Source organism: Mustelus asterias, chromosome 9 (genome assembly GCF_964213995.1).
Source record: "Mustelus asterias chromosome 9, sMusAst1.hap1.1, whole genome shotgun sequence".
Lineage (NCBI taxonomy): Eukaryota > Metazoa > Chordata > Chondrichthyes > Carcharhiniformes > Triakidae > Mustelus > Mustelus asterias.
Genome location: NC_135809.1, coordinates 87,689,501 through 87,704,038, shown reverse-complemented (window position 1 = coordinate 87,704,038; position 14,538 = coordinate 87,689,501). Strand labels below are relative to the sequence as shown.

Below are 14,538 nucleotides of genomic sequence, written 5' to 3'. Positions count from 1 at the left end.
TGCTTCAACACAAGGGTGTTGCATTGTTTTCTGGTGTGAACTCTGTGGTGTTGTTTTCTGTTGCATGGGATGCTGCGTTGTTTTGTGTGAAGGTTGGCAAATTCTACTGAACATTCAAGAAGCTGCATTCTTTCCTAGTCCCAGCGACGTGGCCAAGTCATCTTCAGTGACAGATGCAGGTCTTTTTTCCCCTCTTGCAAGCAGTTTTACACGGATTCTTTACTGGGAGTGCCCTGCTGTAGGATAACTTGCAAACATTGCTGTTGGAAAAAAAACTGCACTGTTCACTGTTGCATTTGATGCTCTATTTAGTTTTCTCTGGAGCACAAATATGTTGCAGAAATTCCTGCAGGGGCTTCTCACGTGTGCTGCATTGTGACTAGTATGGAAAGTTTATTTTCCCCCTTTTGTGAGTATAAAGTAATTTTTTATTTAAGCGTGATGATGTGCTTTATCTGTTGCAAGAGACCCTGTATTTATTGTATACCAGTGAAAGTGATGCAGCTTTGTTTACAGTTGTGAAGGTTTTGAAGTTGAATAGTGTGAAGATCAGGGTGTTATACTGATATGAAGAGCAGTAGCGCAGTGTTACTGTCGCTGGACTAGTGATCCAGAGACTGAGGGTAATGCTCTGGGGACCTGAGTTCAAAACCCACCTTGGCAAATGGTGAGATTTGAATTCTACTTTTAAAAGTCCAGAATTAAACAGTGTGATGATGACCATGAAACCATTGTCGATTGTCCTAAAATCCCATCTGGTTCACTAACGTCCTTTAGGGAAGGAAATCTGCCGTCCTTACCCAGTCTGGCCTATTTGTGACTCCAGATCCACAGCAATGTGGCTGACTATTATTGCCCTCGGGATGGGTAATAAATGTTGGCCCACATCCCATGAACAAATTTTTTTAATACACCTTTTGTGCTTCTATGAGCCAAGACCCCCACCCACCAACCCCCGCCCACCTTCCTCACCTGGGGCATGGGACCCTGCCCCCTCTCTGCTCCCCTGTCTCTCGTCTCCCAATATCCAGCAGAAGTCCCCCAATTAGAAATGGGAGCAAGTTCCTAGAACTTGTAATAATTGTTGATGAAAAGAAGAATAAGACATTAGCTTATGTAAAAGGAATCAAATTTTCACCAGTTTTTGTTCCACTGATAACTGCTCCCTGATATATTTAATGTCTGGTGAAGGACTACACGGGTTCACAATGTTAAATTTATCATCTCACATGGTGTGTTTTGGGGATTGAATTGATCAAGATATTATGTTAAGATATATTGTTACCGGCAGAATGAGGATGTGGTCTTCCTCTGTGTCCTTTCTTGCCTTCCTTACTGCCCCTCACTCTTTTACTCTCATCCATGCCTCACCTGCCTTTCTCTTTCTCTCCTTTTGCTCTCCCTCTGACTGCAGTTTGACTTCATTACTCCTTTCCTACCTTTTTGTCAGCCAAGTGACCCAACGTCATGGCGACAGGGCCTGCGCAAAACCGGCATCGTCTTGGTGCCCCAGAGAGGTCAAAGAGCAGCGGTGAGCTTCTTGCACATTGAGGTTTCCCATGTCGGTGGAGTTTTTGGTTTGCTGCATGTATCTGTGGTTTGTCTTGCATTTCTCTCTTTCTTTCTCGCTCTCTCTTTTAACCTTTGGCATTTTAGGCTGATATGCTCCTGCAAATTGATGCCTGATTTCCCAATGAGAGCACCAGAAACTCTGGAAATCTACAAGCTCATCTGTTGTGCATTTTCTGTCTTTTTCATTCATATAATCTCCCACATCCCACACATTCCTGAAATCCATGATCTGGGAATTACTCTGCGTCTCCCAACCTCTGTCTGACTCTCATGGGTGGTATGTTGGGCTTTGAGTGTTTTGCCCCTTTCCATCTCTCTCAGCTTCCTTCACCTCAAAAGACCTGGATTGTTGAGAAGAGGGAATGTGGCCTCATTGAAAGCAATTGTTGCTTAATTATTGCATACTGGGGTAGATGAGTTATTAATGTCACGCTGGTTGCCTTTTTAAGATAGATTGAGAAGTATTGTGAGGATATGGGGCTACTGTGTCACATAGGAACATAAAAATGGACGGAATGATAACAGGTCATCTGGCTACTCTCAAGATTCAGAAATTGCCAAACACAATTTAATCTCCCGTGCCTTCAGCTCACTTTCTGTGCCAGTTCTTCCCTCACTATTCACTTCCACTCCTTCTCTGATTTATATTGTCACTATCCTCTTTGTAAAGTAGTTAAATCTAAACTGTTCACTTTCCTGATTTCAGGAATGAGTTTCTGTCCCTGTGTTGTAAAATTAGTGATTTCTAAAGAGCTTCTCAAGCTTCAGTTTGTCTGAACAGCTTAGAATCTCTTATTAGTCATTTCAAACCACTTTCTCCTCCAATGTGGATATTTCCAACTTCTGTCATCTTTCCATTCTCAGTCTAATCCAATATATCAATTCTTTCTATTTAAGATGTCCCTGCTGTAATGTGGCAGCCAAAATAATGACTACTCCAGGTGGGGCCAGGCCAGTGCTTTGCACAAGTTTATTATTAGTTCCCGAGGCCTGCTCTTTTTACTGCTGTAATCTCCACATCATGACTTTTTATTGTTGTGCATAGCAAGTTCAACAAGCTATAGACTGGAACACCCATCCCTCCTGCCTCCACAATCTCTCTCCTCTGTGGTGTCCTGCGGAATAATACTGTGCATCCTATACTCCCTCATATATTTCTTTCAAGGTCTCATGATTTTACACACATCCACTTTAGACATTGCCATTTTTGGGCCTAACTTCACAGACTGTCCATATCTCTGCATTTGGCCCTTCATTTGGTTATTTGCTCCTACTCTTTCCCATGTCTCCCCCCCCCCATCCCCCCCAAGGCTTCAGCAAACCTATGCAGCTATAATTCCATTCCAAATGTCTCTAATCTGTCATGAACATTGTGAGCAGCACTGAGGCAAATCACGAATGGTCCACCTGTGGAAACAATCCAGGCACATGAAAGTTAACAAAACGCAGACATATCAAAGATCAGGAAGCTGTCCACAACCACAAGAAACTGCAGCTTTCCAGCTAACGTTTAAAGTCTGTCTGAGTCTAAGGGTAGCTGCGGTCTTTGACTGTTCTACTGTAGTCAATATGCACAAGATTTAACAACATTGCTTTTTACATGCCTTTTGGGTCCCCCAACTGGCTGTGTGCTCCCTCTCCATCCCCTGCTTGCTGTGAACTTACTTTGTGGTTGTTGCTCAAATACTTCCTGTACTCAGACATTTGCGCAGATTTTTCACCCGGACCATCCCTGGGACTCGGCTGCTTCTGCGTTTAAAGCAGCAGTAAGTAGCTACTATACCCGGAATGGTTCAGGCGAAGCAGGATTCTGAGGAGTGAATGCTCATTAGTGGGGAAGGCTTCCTCTGGCGACCACTGAGAACAAAATGGTGAATGTCTTCCAAGAGAACTTCATTTTGTCACAATGCTGTCAGCCCATGGTGTCCAGGAGGAAAGCTTCCACCATGTAGTTGGTGCTGTGTTTTGTGGTTTAAAGTGTGTTTTTGTTTGGGAGGGCTGCTGCAGACTGCTGCCAATGCTTACCTTTCCGAGGGTTAGTTCTTGAAGTTACCACATGTCAAAGAGCCGTTTTCTCTGACTTCTGCTGTACTGGAAGGGGGCAGTGAATGTTAGACCAGCGCTACCTCTGATGCCAGGCTGAAGGTAAGACCCTCCTATCTCTTCCAGCTTTTCTTTTCATTTGGCTGTGCTTCTGGTCGACCAGGCTGCATTTGCTTCCATTGGCCCTGAGATAGTTTGGTGAGGGCAGGGTGACAGGAGACAGACTAAGGGAGGCAAACATACTTTCTCTGTGGGAAAGGAGCCACTACCTTGAGTGATGCAGTGGTAAGTTCCTCCCACTCCTGATGTTAGAAGGCAGGGTGGGCTGTAAAAACACCTCCCACAGCTGTTATCAGAGGCAACTTAGTCTCTCCTGCACCATGATGTCACTGGGAGGTAAGCCCCCTCCTATTGGCCTCTTTTATTTTCTGTCTGTGCTTCAGCAGTTTGTTTCCTGCTTCCCTTGGTCGGTCCTTTGGCCTGAGGTAGTTTATAACCGGCAGCTCCCTTCACTCAATAAACTGTCTCCCTTGTGCACCCAGTTTACAGGCTCTGCGGCCAAAACGGCTGCCCAAGATGAGGAGAAGAAGGAGCAGCAGTCCCCTGCTGCGTGGCGCACTGCCCTTCGCAAAACTGGCAGCTATGGAGCCCTCAACAACTTGCAACCACCACAGGAGGAGCAGAAGGGAAAAGAGATTGGCATCATCCGGTCAGCCTCGAGTCCCAGACTGACTCTGGCAGAATCCAAGGAGAAGGTAAGCGCGAGGAATGTTTGCGACCATTGGTTGAGAGGAAGGATTCAGTCTGTCCTGTTCTTGGTCAGTTCCTCACTGGGTTTTATATTGGCCTGGCATAAACTTAACGGTAAAAGAGCCAGTTGGGAGTTTTTTTCATGCAGTGAGTTGTTACAATCTGGAGTGCATGGCCTGAAAAGATGGTGGAAGCAAAACTTTCAAAAAGAAATGGAATATATTTGAAAAGGTAACATTTGATGATGCTGTGAGGAGAGAGTAGAAGTGTGGAACTAGTTTGTTCTTTCAGAGAGCTGACACAACTCTGATGGGCCAAATTTTTTTTTATTATTCATTTGTGGGACATGGGTATCGCTGGCTGGCCTGCATTTATTGCCCATCCCTAGTTGCCCTTGGAGGGCAATTGAGAGCCAACCACCCTGCTGTGGCTCTGGAGTCACATATGGGCCAGCCCAGGTAAGGATTGCAGATTTCCTTCCCTAAAGGCCATTAATGAACCAGATGGATTTTTCCGACAATTGACAACGGTTTCATGGTCTTCAGCAGCTTCTTAATTCCAGATTTTATTTTATTGAATTCAAATTCCGCCATGGGCCAAACCCAGGTCCCCAGAACATTAGCTGAGTTTCTGGATTAATAGTCTAACGATAGTACCACTAGGCCACTGCCTCCCATAAATGGCTGCTTTCTACACATTAAAGCTCTTTGATTATTGCTGCAGTGCGATTCCATCGATGCTGCTTCTTCTCTGTGCCTTCTACCATCAGGACAGGCCTCTGGGTAATGATCAGATACAGAGACCAGAGAGATAACCTCCTTTACCCCTCCCACAAGCCAGAGCACTGAAGCCAGTTGTAGCATTGCTATTGTTGCTGGACCAAGCATCATTTTACTCAGCACACTGAGCACTAATTCCCCCTCTGAGAAAGAGAAAAGAGGCCAAACCCTTCTATATGGAGGGAGAAATCATGTGCTCAGAGTTCAAGTTTCCCCCACCTAAAGTGAGAAACTAGCTGAGCAGAGCAAGCACAAAAGTCAGCCACTCCCTGAGAGTGCAGAGGGCAGCCGCTCCCTCACAGTGAGAGTTAACAGAAATCAGTTGCTCTGTAATGTAGAGACAAAGAGCAAAGGCTAGCTTTGTCTTCCCACATGAGAGAAAGAACAGAGGCTCCCACAGAAAAAGAGAGCACGTACTCGGAGAGGGCAGAGGCCAGTCTGTGTGCTTATCTCTGTCTGTGTAAGAGGGAGTGAGATAGGGAAGGGAGGTAGAAACAGGGCATACAAAGGGAGCCAGATACTTCCCCTTTCACAGGAAGTAGGGGTACAGGCAAATATCGGTGCTTCGAGGGAGGAGACAGCCTTACACTCCTACACACACACAGATGGTTATCTAAGGTTCCTACAGTCTAAATACATCCCTGTGGGGATTGTCCACATTGCAAATGTCCCTAAGGAACCAGTTAACAATCTCAATCTCACTCAGGCCAGAGAATGGCGAGTGTAGAAAGTGAAAATGTTACACTTGTGAAAAAGACATAATATATTGTGATTTGCTTTATCTTTTGAATGTAGTCCATTGAATTTTATAGAAATGAATTAATTCTGCACTGAACCTCTGGCTTACTTAAACCAGGTGTTTTTGATGAGAAAGTATGGCGTGGTTAACTGTGCATCAAAACCCTGCTCTATTTGTTCTGGGAGAACCTAATGGAACAGCGTAGATAAAGATTACTTGAGCTGCTAACTTAAGCTACACCTTGCCTGTGAGCATTGATTGGGCATTGCCAATGGATCTTTGCAACGAGCCTGTGCTGTACCTCATCTTGGAGTTCTTCATGGAACAGCACTGATGGAGCATAGCTCTCCCTCTAATTACTGTATCTTTACTGGAGACACTTGGCACAGCAGTGTAGATGAATTTTTAGTTCTAAAGTCTGTTATACCCTGGGAGATTTTCATAGAATGATTTAAAGGGAACTTTATCTTTTATCTCGTCCACATACTTTACCTCACCGGAGGTTGTTTGATGGGAATGTGTTGAAGGAACTCAGTCTAATCCCTAATGTGCTGCGAGTGCTTTGTGGGATAGCGTAGAGGTTGCTGTTCTCAGCATCCAGCCTACACTATACCTGACTTGGAAGTTCTTCTTTGTACGACATGATGGGAGCTTTACTTTCCATTTAACCCATGCTGTACCTGACTAGAGTATAGCTAATGGAACAGACTAAAGGGGCTTTTGCTCAGCATACTGCTGTATGTACTTGGAGATGCTTCATGGCCAGTGTTGAAGGAATTATGTTGTGTCTTCCATTTGTACTGCGAAAGCTCAGTGAACAGTTTTGAAGAACCTGTGCATAATCTGTGGTGTATCTTGCCTAGGAGTTTTTTGTGGCTACTGTGAAAGAAGCTTTATTCTGCAGCCGAACTGTACTGTACCTCGCCTCAGGTTGCCTGAGTGGGAGTGTGTGGAAAAGGTACTCCTGTGCATGTAAGCTGCGTCATAACTGAGCTTGGTGTGTTTGTGGCATTGTGGATGAAGTTTTACTTAATATCTAATCTTTATTGTAGCTATTCAGATACTGTTTGGTAGAGCATAGAGGGAGCTTTATTCTGCCGATAATCTGTGTTGGATTTTATCTGAAAGTGATTCATGAGGCTGTTTAAAATGAATTTAATTTTGTATCCAGTCAGCCTGTCTGATTTGGAACCGCTCGATGGGAGGGTGTGGAATGAGCTTCACAAAACTACAACACTGCAGATCTGAATTAAAAGCAGAAAATGCTGGAAACACTCGGGTGTTCAGGCAGCATCTGTGGAAAGAAGGGGCTAATGTTTTCACTCGCCATTCTCTGGTCTGAGTGAGATTGGGCTTGTCAACTGGTTCCTTAGGGGCACTTGCGATGTGGACAATCCCCTCAGGGATGTATTTAGACCGGAGGAACCTTGGAGAGCCCTCTCTCTGTGTGTAGGAGTGTGAGGCTGCCTCCTCCCTCTGAGCACTGACATTAAATTAATGAAAGTGCTAATGCACTTTGATCTGAAATACTCGCTGTTTCTTTCTCCACAGATGCTACCTGACTTGCTGAGGTAGCATGCAGCATTTTCTTTACTCTGGATTTAAGCTGTGTTATACTCACCTAACTGACACTAAAGTGGAATGGTCTTGTGTGTAACTTGTGCTGCACTTTACCTGTGTGTTTGGAAAAATAATGCAAAGAAGCTTTTACTGTACATGTAACATGTTGTATGTGACCTGGGAGTGCTAGATGTGACCTGTACAGGACCTGAGCTGGGACTAATTGTTGTGATGTGGAGATGCCGGCGTTGGACTGGGGTAAACACAGTAAGAAGTTTAACAACACCAGGTTAAAGTCCAACAGGTTTATTTGGTAGCAAAAGCCACACAAGCTTTCGAGGCTCTGAGCCCCTTCTTCAGGTGAGTGGGAATTCTGTTCACAAACAGAACTTATAAGACACAGACTCAATTTACATGAATAATGGTTGGAATGCGAATACTTACAACTAATCCAGTCTTTAAGAAACAAAACAATGGGAGTGGAGAGAGCATCAAGACAGGCTGAAAAGATGTGTATTGACAATACACATCTTTTTAGCCTGTCTTGATGCTCTCTCCACTCCCATTGTTTTGTTTCTTAAAGACTGGATTAGTTGTAAGTATTCGCATTCCAACCATTATTCATGTAAATTGAGTCTGTGTCTTATAAGTTCTGTTTGTGAACAGAATTCCCACTCACCTGAAGAAGGGGCTCAGAGCCTCGAAAGCTTGTGTGGCCTTTGCTACCAAATAAACCTGTTGGACTTTAACCTGGTGTTGTTAAACTTCTTACTAATTGTTGTGACAGTGTAGATCATTATAGTGGGCACTTCCCCCTCTAACCCATGCTAAACTTAAGATACTGTAAAGGAATGTTACTTTGTGCCTATGCTGTACATGGTGTGAAAGTACTTTAAATGCACTGTATATGAAGCTTTCTGCTGCAGATGGATACGTGCTATACATGGTCTGGGAGTGTTCGATGATGTAGTCTTGAAAGATCATCACTCTGTTCCAATCCTTTGTTTACCTGACTTGGGAGTGCTTCATGGAGTTTCAGTCTGTATCCAACTCGAACATGACACAATAATTGGTGGGAAAATGTGAAGTACCCCATGCTGTTAGTAACATTCTGCATAAAGCAATGTAGAGGAAACTTCCCGCTGCAGTTACTCAATTGTACTTGGAATCATGAGCTTTCGGAGCGCTGCTCCTTCATCAGACGAGTAGAAGCCACTCACCCTGATGAAGGAGCAGCGCTCCGAAACTCGTGATTCCAAATAAACCTGTTGGACTTCAATCTGGTGTTGTGAGACTTCTTACTGTGCCCACCCCAGTTCAACACCGGCATCCCCACATCAGTTGTACTTGACTCAGGAGTGCTGGGAGGTCAGAGTAGGTGAGTTATTCTGTATCGAGGTTTTAAAAAAAAGTTACTAGGTGGGATTTTATAGCCTCTGGAAACCGTAAACCGTAAAATCCCACCCGAGATCAACAGACTTTCCCATTGTCCGTCCCTTGCCCACTCCGATTCCTGGGGCGATAAAATTCCGGCCAGTAAATTGCTGTTAAAAGAAATGTTAATATTTCATGTGTACCCAAACTTTTTTTTCTTTTCGTTCGTGGGATGTGGATGTCGCTGGCTGGTCCAGCATTTGTTGCCTATCAGTATTTCCTTTGAACTGAGTGGTTTGGCAGGTCATTTCAGAGAGTGTTTAAGAGTTACTTGTAGGCCAGACCGGGTAAGGGTGGCACATTTCCTTCCCAAAAGGATATTAGTGAACAACTGATAATCGTTAGACTTTGAAATCCAGAGGTTTTATTGAATTCAAATTTCACCTTCCCCCAGTACCCTGGGTCTTGGGAAAATTCATCCAGTCCAGTGTCAGTGCACTGGGCTAACACCTCCCCTGGACAGCTAACCCTGGCAATGCTTGATCGGCAGTACAGAATGAATTCCACTGTTCAGTTCATTGATGCTAAAAGTATTCCCCCTCGTGCTCCCTCCCACCTTGCGGTCCATCTGCCCCCACCGCCCCCCCCCTGCGCTCCCTCCCCCCCCCCTGCGCTCCCTCCCCCCCCCCCCGCGCTCCCTCCCCCCCCCCCCGCGCTCCCTCCCCCCCCGCGCTCGCTCCCTCCCCCCCCGCGCGCTCCCTCCCCCCCCCGCGCTCCCTCCCCCCCCCCCCCGCGCTCCCTCCCCCCCCCCGCGCTCCCTCCCCCCCCCGCGCTCCCGCCCCCCTCGCCCTCCCTCCCCCCCTCGCCCTCCCTCCCCCCTCGCGCTCCCTCCCCCCCTCGCGCTCCCACCCCCCCTCGCGCTCCCTCCCCCCCTCGCGCTCCCTCCCCCCCTCACGCTCCCTCCCCCCTCGCGCTCCCTCCCCCCCTCGCGCTCCCTCCCCCCCTCGCGCTCCCTCCCCCCCTCGCGCTCCCTCCACCCCTCGCGCTCCCTCCCCCCCTCGCGCTCCCTCCCCCCCTCGCGCTCCCTCCCCCCCTCGCGCTCCCTCCCCCCTCGCGCTCCCTCCCCCCTCGCGCTCCCTCCCCCCCTCGCGCTCCCTCCCCCCCTCGCGCTCCCTCCCCCCTCGCGTTCCCTCCCCCCTCGCGTTCCCTCCCCCCCTCGCGCTCCCTCCCCCCCTCGCGCTCCCTCCCCCCCTCGCGCTCCCTCCCCCCCTCGCGCTCCCTCCCCCCCTCGCGCTCCCTCCCCCCTCGCGCTCCCTCCCCCCCTCGCGCTCCCTCCCCCCCTCGCGCTCCCTCCCCCCCTCGCGCTCCCTCCCCCCCTCGCGCTCCCTCCCCCCCTCGCGCTCCCTCCCCCCCTCGCGCTCCCTCCCCCCCTCGCGCTCCCTCCCCCCCTCGCGCTCCCTCCCCCCCATCGCGCTCCCCCCCCCCCCCCCCCTCCCCCCGGCCCCGAACAGCAGCAAACAGTGAGAGAAATGGTCCGTGGTTGCAGGAGGATCTCTCTGCCGAACCTGCGATTCAAGCCTCTGTTTAGCTGCCATTTTGAAAGCTGGTGCCGCGATTTTGTGGGCCACATCTGGGTCACGGATTATACTTAGACAAGCCTGGTCTAGAAGGACATTTAAATTAGATCAAAACCATTCCTTACCTTGCCCAGTTTTATGAGAGAGTGTAAAAAGAAAATAACTCTATATTTAGCCTGTTTTGTACCATACATGCAAGTACTAGACAATCCATTTCGAAAGAGCTCTGATTAAATTACGCTCAATGAGGCAACATCGAAGCAGTTTCACACTGCTTGTAATGCCTGCTAGCTGTGACTTGGAAGCACTTCACTGGGAGACAGCAGGGGCTTTACTCTGCATCAACACACCACGAATGTGTGACACACGGATGTTTAATGGAGAAGCATTGAAGCACATTTACCCTGTAGTGTGTGACACCTCGGAGCACAATGTACAGGAGAGAAGCTTCCTTTATCTAGCGTGCCTTGTACGTGGTGCTCTGTCCCTAATTGGGATTGTTTTGTTGCTCTCATTTTCAGTGCAGATAATGTTGGTTTTGAGTTCATCCTTTGATTCTGTGTCTTCCAGGAGAAGGAACCCCGACTAGCCCGTGTGCCACCCACTCCGACAAGGAAGCTCTTCACCATCGGAGATACCAATGAAGACAAACCGAGGTGGGCAGATAAGCTGAGGCAGCCAGTTCATTAAGCTGGCAATCATCGATTATTCTCTGAAAGGCTGGTTAGCCAACTGCTCAATGTAGATATCCACATAATGATCTTTCAATCATATTAGCACCATGAAAACAGTGGGCTCAGAAAATTTGGATTCAGAGTCAGTATAGAGTATGGTTTCATCCTGCAGCCCATACATTACCAAAATGTGCTTTGACAACACAAGCAATCGAGGACAATAAAAAGCTGCCGGAAGCCAATTGCTTTGAAGAATGGGCAGCAGTAGCCACAGCCACTACATAGCTGTGCCACAGTGGCTAGCATTGCTGCCTCACAGCGCCAGGGACCCGGGTTCAATTCCTGGCTTGGGTCACTGTCTGTGTGGCACATTCTCCCCCTGCTGGGTTTCCTCCAGGTGCCCTGGTTTCCTCCCACAGTCCAAAGATGTGCGGGTTAGGTGGATTGGCCATGCTAAATTGCCCCTTAGTGTTAGGGGGACTTAGCTAGGGTAAATGCATGGGGTTATGGAGATAGGGTCTGGGTGGGATTGTGGTCGGTACAGACTCGATGGACCGAATGGTATCCTTCTGCACCGAATGATTCAATGATTCTGTATGACTCCCTTTCTCCCCGATAGGAAGACCAAGGTTTAAAGCACTAGGTTGAGTTGTCCCATTATAACTGGGGAGGATCTATGAAAATGGGAATGAGAGACTAGGTTATGTATTACGAGGAAACCAATGATGGGTGGGATATCTATTTAGGCTCATTATTTAACTATTTGGGTTAAAAAGTGTCACTCGAGCATTGTAAATTTGTACTTCCTGGGGTAATCATAAATCTGATTATGTCGATGTTGGAAAAGACCTAAGTTTGAAGGTTCTGGTAGCTTGCAAGAATAAGGGTTGAAGCCAGTGGACCCTCTCATGGTTGATCGAGGCTGTTGGGAGCAATGACCCATAGATGAAAACATTTGAATGAATACGTAATCGTTCTGTCAGCGTGGTACTAAGGCATGCAGAGCAGACAGTCCCAAATTAGATTCTGTGTTGAGTTGGAAGTTCTTTGACAAGGCTGGCGGTGGAGTGCCACAATTGATTTTCGATCATTTCAGATAAGAAAGAGGAAAATCAACCCTAATTCTCTCTCTCGATCATTACAGATGGAAAGTGCATAGTTTGGGACTCTGAGTGAGAACTGACTTTCGGGAATTAAGGAATATAGTAATATGAACAAGAGTAGGCCAAATTGTTCTCGAGCTTGCTCTGCCATTCACTGGGATCATGGCTGAACTTTGACCTGGATTCTACTTTCCCACCTGATGCCCATCTCCCTTGATTTCCCCAGAGGCCAAAAATTGACTGATCTCAGCTTTGAATATACTTAGTGACTGAACATCCATTGCCCTCTGGGGTAGAGAATTCCAGATTTACAATCCCTTATCCAGAGACTATGCCCCCTAATGCTAGACTGTCCAGTCAGGGGGAAAACATCCTCTCAGCATCTAGCCTGTTAAACCCCGCAGAACCTTGTACTTTTCCATGAGATCACCTCTCATTCTTCTAAACTCGAGAGAGCATCACCCAATTTACTCAGCCTCCCATCATAGGGCAACATTCTCATCTCAGGAAGGCTACCAGCCAGTGAACCTTCACTGCGGTGCTTTCAAGGCAGCATATCTCTCAGATAAAAGCAAAATACTGCGGATGTTGGAATCTGAAACAAAAGCAGAAAATGGTGGAAAATCTCAGCAGGTCTGGCAGCATCTGTGGGGAGAGAATAGAGCCAATGTTTCGAGTCTAGTTGACCCTTCGTCAGAGCTCTCACATTCACTCTTCTGACTTTGAGTGTTGCGGAGGTCATGGTAATGTTCAAATAGTTCCTGGGGTTTAGTGTGTCTGCATCCTTTAAAATACTTTGTATGGTCCTCATAGCGAGAAGTTTTGAGATTTGGTATAGGGACGTTTTGCTGCAATTGTACAGGGCGTTGATGAGGCCACATTTGAAGTATTGTGTGCAGTTTTGGTGTCCTTATCTGAGGGAGGATGTCCTTGCTATAGAGGGAGTACAGCGAAGGTTCACCAGGGTGATTCCTGGGATGGCAGGTCTGTCATATGAAGAGAGACTAAGTCGGTTAGGATTATATTCACTGGAATTCAGAAGAGTGAAAGGGGATCTCATAGAAACTTATAAAATTCTAACAGGGTTAGGCAGGGTAGATTCAGAAAGAATGTTCCCAATGGCGGGGGAGTCCAAGATCTAGGGGTCATCATTTGAGGATGAGGGGTAAACCTTTTCGAACTGAGGTGAGGAGAAATTTCTTCATGCAGAGGGTGGTGAATGTGTGGAATTCACTATCATAGAATGTAGTTGAGGCCAAAACGTTGTCTGATTTCAGGAAGAAATTAGATTTATGTCTTGGGGCTAAAGGGCTATGGGGGGAAGAGGGGATCAGGATATTGAATTCGATAATCAGCCATGATCAAAATGAATAGCAGAGCAGTCTCGAAGGGCCGAATGGCCTACACCTGCTTCTATTTTCTATGTTTCTCCTGAAACAATTTCTTGTGGTGGAAATGTCCTCACTACTCCAGCTTTAAAATGGAAATGTTTAAGAAGTGTGGCTAAATTGGATGTCATTGCCTACCTTTTGCTATTTGTGATCCTTGTTTTTCCAAGCAGTGACTCCGCCGTCCCGTTAGCTCGCAGTGCCTCTTACACACGGCAGCGAGAGGATGACACTGGCAATCCACTGACCAGCCTGACCCGGGGCTCGTCCTACACACGCAGACAGATGGAGCTGGAGAGCAGCAAAAAGGATAAAGACTTGAATAACACGACTCCAAGTAGCATCTCCACTGCAGCAGTGGCAGGTTATCCCAAGAGGTTTGTGACCAGGGTATAGAGAACTCTTTAGTTGCTTTGGTAACATCCTGAGGATGGGCTTCCATTTCCTGTCGGAATTCTTTAAAGGAGATCGAATTCTGGAGTTGGTGTCGTTTCTGTCAGTATGTTTCATCTTTCCCTCTGTTTGATTCTTGTGACATTTCTATCTACTGTTCCCTGTGTCTCTGGGTACAGCAAACTGTTCTCACTCATTGAGGCTGGCTTGGTTCCCATGTTGAATTCGCAGGAAGTAATTGTGGATTGTTGAGGCCTGGCTGATATTCCTCCCTTCAACAATACCACTAAATAAAACAGAGTAACTGGCTATCTGGCACCATACTATATTTGGGATTTTGAAAATTAGATACTGTGGGGTGAATTTTCCCACTCCGCCCGCCATCGTAATCGTAGCGGGCGAAGGGTGGACCATGGAAAGGTCCGTCGACCTTGGGCGGGATTTTCCGGTTTAGGTGCAAGCGCGGCTGGAAAATCCCGCCCTGTGTCTGCTTCCAGTGGTGGCACTACCTGTCCATTGCACGTGGGCACTTTGGCATGTCCTTAATAAAGTATAATGCAAGTCCTTTCTTTAGTGTATAACAGCT

At 47.1% G+C, this 14,538-nt stretch overlaps 1 protein-coding gene across 10 annotated transcripts in view; it reads left to right on the top strand.

Moving 5' to 3' along the window:
- The window catches only part of LOC144498795 (protein phosphatase 1 regulatory subunit 12A-like), a 191,654-nt gene that overhangs the window by 124,995 nt on the left and 52,121 nt on the right, over positions 1 to 14,538 (top strand). For 6 of the 10 annotated variants that reach the window (XR_013498754.1, XM_078220474.1, XM_078220479.1 and 3 more), the window contains exons 10-13: positions 1,415 to 1,531; positions 4,158 to 4,370; positions 10,965 to 11,050; positions 13,733 to 13,936. Coding sequence is in view for 9 of the 10 variants with exons in the window: in XM_078220474.1 (XP_078076600.1) it covers positions 1,415 to 1,531; positions 4,158 to 4,370; positions 10,965 to 11,050; positions 13,733 to 13,936 (620 nt within the window). In the remaining variant the exon portion in view is untranslated. The remainder of the gene's footprint in view (positions 1 to 1,414; positions 1,532 to 4,157; positions 4,371 to 10,964; positions 11,051 to 13,732; positions 13,937 to 14,538) is intronic. The other 4 variants (XM_078220480.1, XM_078220477.1, XM_078220476.1 and 1 more) reach the window with 2 other exon arrangements.